Below are 6,424 nucleotides of genomic sequence, written 5' to 3' on the forward strand. Positions count from 1 at the left end.
TAAGTTTAATAAAATTGATATATTTTTTATTACCCTAAATCAGTTACACATTGCTTTGGATGTTGATATACAGTTCGTATGATGCAGTCAGATGCAGTCAACGAATGGATTTGATAACAGGTTAACCTTATTTGACATTGGATCAAGTTTAATAATTTTTTTGCTTTTATTTTTGGCCGTGTGCTTCTTCTGTTTCTACATAAATGACAAAATATATAGGAATAATAAGTTATGTTTTCATCCTTACCAGTGGATGGCAGCATTATAGCGGGACGCCTTTTCCGCGTGCATTCGAAGAAATACGAGGAATGCAAAAAGTAAGAGGTCTCACTCTGTTACCAATTCCACTGGCTGGAAATACCCTGAAATATCACTTGCTAATGACGTATTAATATTCATTTCCAAATTGATTTTAGTCCATATGATTCAAATAAGCAAAATAAATAAAACCCCAAGTCCAAAAACTGAATAATCAATGTTTTTGTTTGTTTTTTTTAAAACAACGCAGAACATAAACATGTATTTGGTATCTGGGAAATGAGCACAAAGTGATGCATCTTCGTGTGTGATTTCAGACGTTGCCGTGTTGTTTCTTCAGTTTACGTCTCTTCGCTGTTTCTAACAATGTTTCCTAAATATTTCCCCAAAACTTGTTTTTCTGGTCTGATAAATGTGTTTCGGCGTGAACGAGTCGCACTGGAAGCTACTGCCAGGTGATTATTTAATTTAATATGCACCGAAATCTTTGTATTTAAGTCTTTAACTTCCGAAATTATTTCACAAAACCCTCGAGATTACTTGGTACACATTGAGTTTTGGACACTATTCACACTTTCTGCTAAAAAAAATACCTTTAATGCTGTTTTCCAAAATGTTGTGACTTTTTATCGGTGTATTTTTGAAAGTGGAACACAGTAACCTTTGACACAGTTCCCTCCGCGTCCTCTTTGTCAGGTTATATATAATAATTCATTTATTCAAAGTCCTTGTTTTGAACATCATTCTACTCTTATCTGGTGAAAAGAAAGTTAGCTAATAATATTGCTGATAGTTAATAATGTTGTTTTGACTTTAACCTCGTTGAATACCCTTAGGTTCCAACGAATGTAATTTCAAATATGGACTTTGACATTTATTCACTGTGAATAATATTAATCCAAAGCTACATCAGGTTATATGAATTAGCTGCATTGTATTATATTTCATATGTTGATTGATATTGCTTTAGGATTTTACTGAGCCTGACATTTAACTCCTTTAACTCCTTTAGACCTTAAAACACTTCATAGCCTTTACTTTGACACTTTATAGTTTTATTTGTATTTCTTATCCCCCCCCCTTTTTTATTACTGTTTATACAATTTCCTACTATTATTTATCATTGTTATGTTTTACTTGAAACTCTTGCACAACAATTTCCTTTGGGATAAATAAAGTTATTCTTATTCTTATTTGTATTTTTATTCTTATTTATCTGCCTCCCAGGCTGCAGCACACCGATGCCCAGCAGCTCAGCCATCCGGGCCCCTCTGCCCGACAGGAGACCTCAAGTGCCAAATCCTTGATGGATATCGGCACACGGCGGATCTTCAACGAAGACCATGATATGTTCAGACAGAGCGTCCGGCGTTTCTTCCAAGAGGAAGTGGTGCCGCATCATAAGGAGTGGGTTTTTTTTTTTTCCTCTGCAGTTTATACTTACTTTCATATTTCGCCCCTTCTCATGCGTCTATCTGTGCGATGTCCCCAGGTGGGAGAAGGCTGGCCAGGTGAGCAGGGAGTTGTGGGTGAAGGCAGGAGAACAAGGCCTACTGGGGGTCATGACACCAGAGGATTGTGGCGGCATTGGTGGAGACCTGTTTTCCGCCGCCATTACGTGGGAGGAACAGTGAGTCCTGCTTTCATTTCACAACTGTTCACTGTCCATCTTCCTTTATCTCACCGGATTCTGTGTTCTTCCACCAGAATGTATTCCAACTGCTCAGGCCCAGGTTTTGCGCTGCACTCTGACATAGTTATGCCTTACATCGTAAACTATGGCAGCAAGGAGCAGATCGATCGCTTCATCCCCAAGATGACATCTGGGACATGCATCGCCGCCATCGCCATGACGGAGCCAGGAGCCGGCAGGTGAGGCAACATTACATGTACAATATTTTTTCATACTCTTGTGCACTCCTTATCTTTCACTTGTTACTTAAGACCTTAAGACACTTTATAGTTTATTTGTATTTCTTATTCTCCCCCTTTTTTTTTTTTTTTTTTTTTTTTTACTGTTTAGTCAATTTTCTACTAATATGTAGTATTGTTATATTTTTCTTGTAACTGGCACAATTTCCTTCGGGATAAAAATAAAGTTATTCTTATTCTTATTCTTATTCTTATTCTTATTCTTATTCTTATTCTTATTCTTATTAATGACACCTTCTTTCACAGGAAAATGCTGTATAACCTAAACCTTCATGAGTTCTTTTGTTGGTTCCAGTGACCTTCAGGGTGTTAGGACCTATGCAAAGAGGGACGGAAGTGACTGGATCCTCAATGGCAACAAGGTGCCAACTTAGTCATCAAAATACAAACATTGATCTAATTGCAAATTGAGATCACAATAGTCTCATCTCCTGTCTGCAGGTGTTCATCACCAACGGTTGGATGGCCGACGTGGTCGTGGTGGTGACGGTGACCAACCGAGAGGCGAAGACAGCTGCGCATGGTATCAGTCTGTTCCTGGTTGAGGAGGGGATGAAGGGCTTCCACAAGGGACGCAAGCTGGAGAAGATTGGACTGAAAGCACAGGTACTTGAGCAAAGCTCATCTTCACATTCAGCCAATGTTTTCCAGACATGTGACTCAGGCATTCTCCTTTCAAGGACACAGCGGAGCTGTTTTTTGAGGATGTGCGGCTGCCAGCTGATGCCCTCCTGGGGGGGCTCAATAAAGGCTTCTACTACCTGATGAATGAGTTGCCCCAGGTAAATCAGTTTGTGCACTCCAGCAGGAGGGTGTGAAGTGTCTCTGGGCTCCGAGGCTTCACACATTCTGATTCTGAATCCTTTAGTTTGCAGGTTGATGACCTTTTTTGATTAATAGTTTGCCTTCAATCTGGTGAAACTGATTTTTTTTTTTTTTCACAGACAACACGTTAGATAAAGTGCACAATGTTAATGTACTAATTGGACAGAACTGTTAACAATGAAGAAATCAATTAAAAACAGAACCAGCACTTTAAACATATTGAAGCGTATTCTGGTTTTCACACTGGTATATTCTGTTGTGTGGCTTAATGACTGTAAATAAAATACTGGTAACCTGTTTCTCACTAAACATGATTTGCTATATTTCTTCGTGTAGGAACGTCTGGTGATAGCAGATATGGCCATTGCCAGCTGTGAGTTCATGTTTGAGGAAACCAGGAACTACGTATTGCAGAGGAAAGCCTTTGGAAAAACAATCGCTCACCTGCAGGTCCATACATCATGGTTTTCTTTTTCCTGCATATTCTCTTGACCAAAATGCTTCCATGGTTTGCAATATATAAAGTGGATCCTGCTGAAATTTTATATCAAGGCTGCTTGAATTTTTGTTTCTTCATTTAGATCAAGGGGAATGAAAAAAGGAAAGCCCTTGGTGGGTGCAGTTGTCAGTCAGTTCTAAAACAGCATGGTTGTCTTTGCACAGCAACAGACAACAAAACATCCCAAAAACAAATAATGTTTCTTTGGTGGAGCTAGATAAACAAGATTCACTCAGATAATTGCATTTGGTATTGCTTCTTTTTTCACACTGAGTAAAAACAATCACAAATGTGATAAAAGAATAAGTTAAAATTCACCTCCTTTAGTTCATATTTCCTTTACCTCATTGATAATTTGTTACATTTATATGTATAAAACATCTCTTATTGCGTAGGATTCCCCTGCTGAGGACTGTTGGTTTTATGTGTATTCCTCAGACTGTGCAGCACAAATTGGCGGAGCTGAAAACTGACATCTGCGTGGGCCGGGCCTTCATTGATAACTGTCTACAGCTCCACGCTGAGAAGCGTCTTGATCCCTCCACTGCCTCCATGGCCAAATTCTGGTGAGAATATCAACCCCCCCAAAAAACCAACCATTCCCTCTTCTGTTGGCTAAAGTTTGTTTGTCAATGTCCTCTTTCCAGGGCGTCAGACCTACAGAACAAGGTTGCTACTCAATGCCTGCAGCTGCATGGAGGCTGGGGTTACATGTGGGAATATCCCATTGCCAAGTAAGTGCTATGGATATTTTATTAAAAAGAATAAATAAGAAAAGACAGGAAACAAGTCACTGAATTCGCCTGTTTTAACCTTCAGGGCATTTGTGGACTCGCGTATTCAGCCAATCTATGGAGGAACAAATGAGATCATGAAAGAGCTCATTGCCCGAAGCATCGTCAGCCAGAAGTGATGCCTTTCCTGCACAGAATTGTCCTACTTCTAACTGGATAGTCACATAACAAATATAACTGTAGAAGTGTCTTCAGATGAGTTTGCAGAACGTCTGAGAGCAGGCTGCAGAATGTAAATTTAACCAGCAATCATTTTTCATAGCATGAAGAACTAAAGTTTAAGAGTTGTTCAGTCCTATTTCCACTTCCAAAATTAACTGAAAAGACAAATAAGTTCTTTCTAACTAACTATTTTATTTTTCATATTTTCTGCGCAAGTGGAAAAGAATCATGTAGCAGGAAAATTATTCTAAAAATAATCAAATAGTTGTTAAACCTTCAGTAAGGCAAACATGAATTGTACCAAGTTCATTTGGATGAACAAAACCTTCAAGTGCCCTTTTTATGTGTCTCAGTCAGCGACTCACAACTTCAGTCAGTCGAGTGACAGGTGTTTTGTTCGGTGGCGGTATCAAGGTGTAACCCAGTAGCAGAAACAGATCAGCTTGTCCTGCAACTGATAAAGTGCAACCAAGCTTACTATCTACCTGTCTACATTGATTGCAGCTTATCATGATAAACTTTCTATTGCTGAATGAGACTCAATTTCACTTTGCTTTCCATGTTCTCAGCTGTTTTTTTATGTGAGAACTCTTAAGTTAATTGTGCAGAATGAAAAGCTATAAAAACAAGTTGTATTTGTATGTATAACAATGGTTTTATTTAACTGTAAATATTCCCTTACATTAAGAAGCATTATCATAAAACTCAGAGGGCTAGACAGATAATTTAATTTTTTAGCATTTTATTTCTCCATGTCTGTTAGTCAATATTATGTTTGTAAAATGCACTGTAGGTATTCTGTAAATAAGTCCAGTTGCCATGTCCAGTTGCCATGAAAAGATTTTGACAAGATTTGGGTAAACAAATAGTTTGCTGGCCATGTATTCCAAATATTATCAGCAGTGTAATAAATTGAACACATTCATCCTCGATTCATCTTCAAGTCTGTAATTTCTGTGTGATATTTTACTCTTTTCCTGACTTCCCTTTCCAATTATTTGTTGTTTTCTATCAGTAGATGGTCTCCTGCAATGTAACTGAGATTAATCTGCTTGCAAAGTGATTAAATGCACAGGATTCCTTGACATCTTGCAAGTCCCAGTAAACATATCACCGATATATGATATATTATCACTCATAGCACATGGAAAATAAGATGTCCTGGAAAATACCACTAGCTTGGGAAATTATTCAAAATATACAGCTAATAATGCCATCTTCTAAGTGCAAAATAATATGACAGATTTATTTCAAATGTAATGTAAGTGTGTGAAGAATATTATTTTGAAGACATTTGACAGACCAATTTGTTTTTAGCTTTTAGGTTAAATCGTAAATTAAGTTTCAAGATGATAAATTGACAGAACAAGATAAGAATACTTCATGATAAGAGTAATACATAGCTGAAACCTCACTGATGACTGTCATCCAAGAGAGAAAAATGTTTTTTAGATAAAGTCCCTGAGGGAACACTTGATGAAAAGCGAACCTGGTGAGTTCCAGATGGTGTCACCCAGGCTGTGCTTCTCCTTCTAAGCCAGTAGATAGCAGTAAATGTCTAATACATTGCTGCAGTGGCTCTGAATGTTGGTTGTCATTCTGTAAAATATCTAAGCTGTATTTTCCAAGGATTTTTAACTTGTACTTATTTGCATTTTCATAGTACTTTTAAAATGTTTATCTTTATAACTCAGTGTGTCTATCAGTGTTGATTATTTCAATTTAACCTTAGTTTCTTGTATTTACCCCTTTTTTCAAGGTTACTGCTGCACGCTGCTGCGTTTGGAACGCCTGCCGTTTACATAGATAGATTGATTGATTGATACATAGATCGATAGCTAATAACAATGCATTTTTCTTTAATCATAATTCCTTTAAAAATGTCATTAGTTCCCCTTGAACCCAGGGTTTCTGAGTATATGTTGGCCTGTTACATCTTACATCTTAATTTTAA

General features: G+C 37.6%; 1 protein-coding gene across 1 annotated transcript; it reads left to right on the forward strand.

The window, feature by feature from the left end:
• The first annotated feature begins 575 nt into the window (after positions 1-575).
• On the forward strand, positions 576-5,400 carry acadl (acyl-CoA dehydrogenase long chain). Its single transcript, XM_086148406.1, has 11 exons — positions 576-713; positions 1,486-1,665; positions 1,751-1,888; positions 1,966-2,130; positions 2,486-2,552; positions 2,632-2,796; positions 2,871-2,972; positions 3,352-3,465; positions 3,953-4,080; positions 4,162-4,248; positions 4,334-5,400. Exons 1-11 carry the CDS (start codon positions 625-627, stop codon positions 4,425-4,427), a joined length of 1,329 nt encoding a protein of 442 aa, XP_086004532.1. The 5' UTR covers positions 576-624; the 3' UTR covers positions 4,428-5,400.
• The last annotated feature ends 1,024 nt before the right edge of the window (positions 5,401-6,424 follow it).

Source organism: Fistularia commersonii, chromosome 6 (assembly GCF_037954325.1).
Source record: "Fistularia commersonii isolate RoL2024-O1a breed Wild chromosome 6, RoL_Fcom_v1.0, whole genome shotgun sequence".
Taxonomy (NCBI): domain Eukaryota; kingdom Metazoa; phylum Chordata; class Actinopteri; order Syngnathiformes; family Fistulariidae; genus Fistularia; species Fistularia commersonii.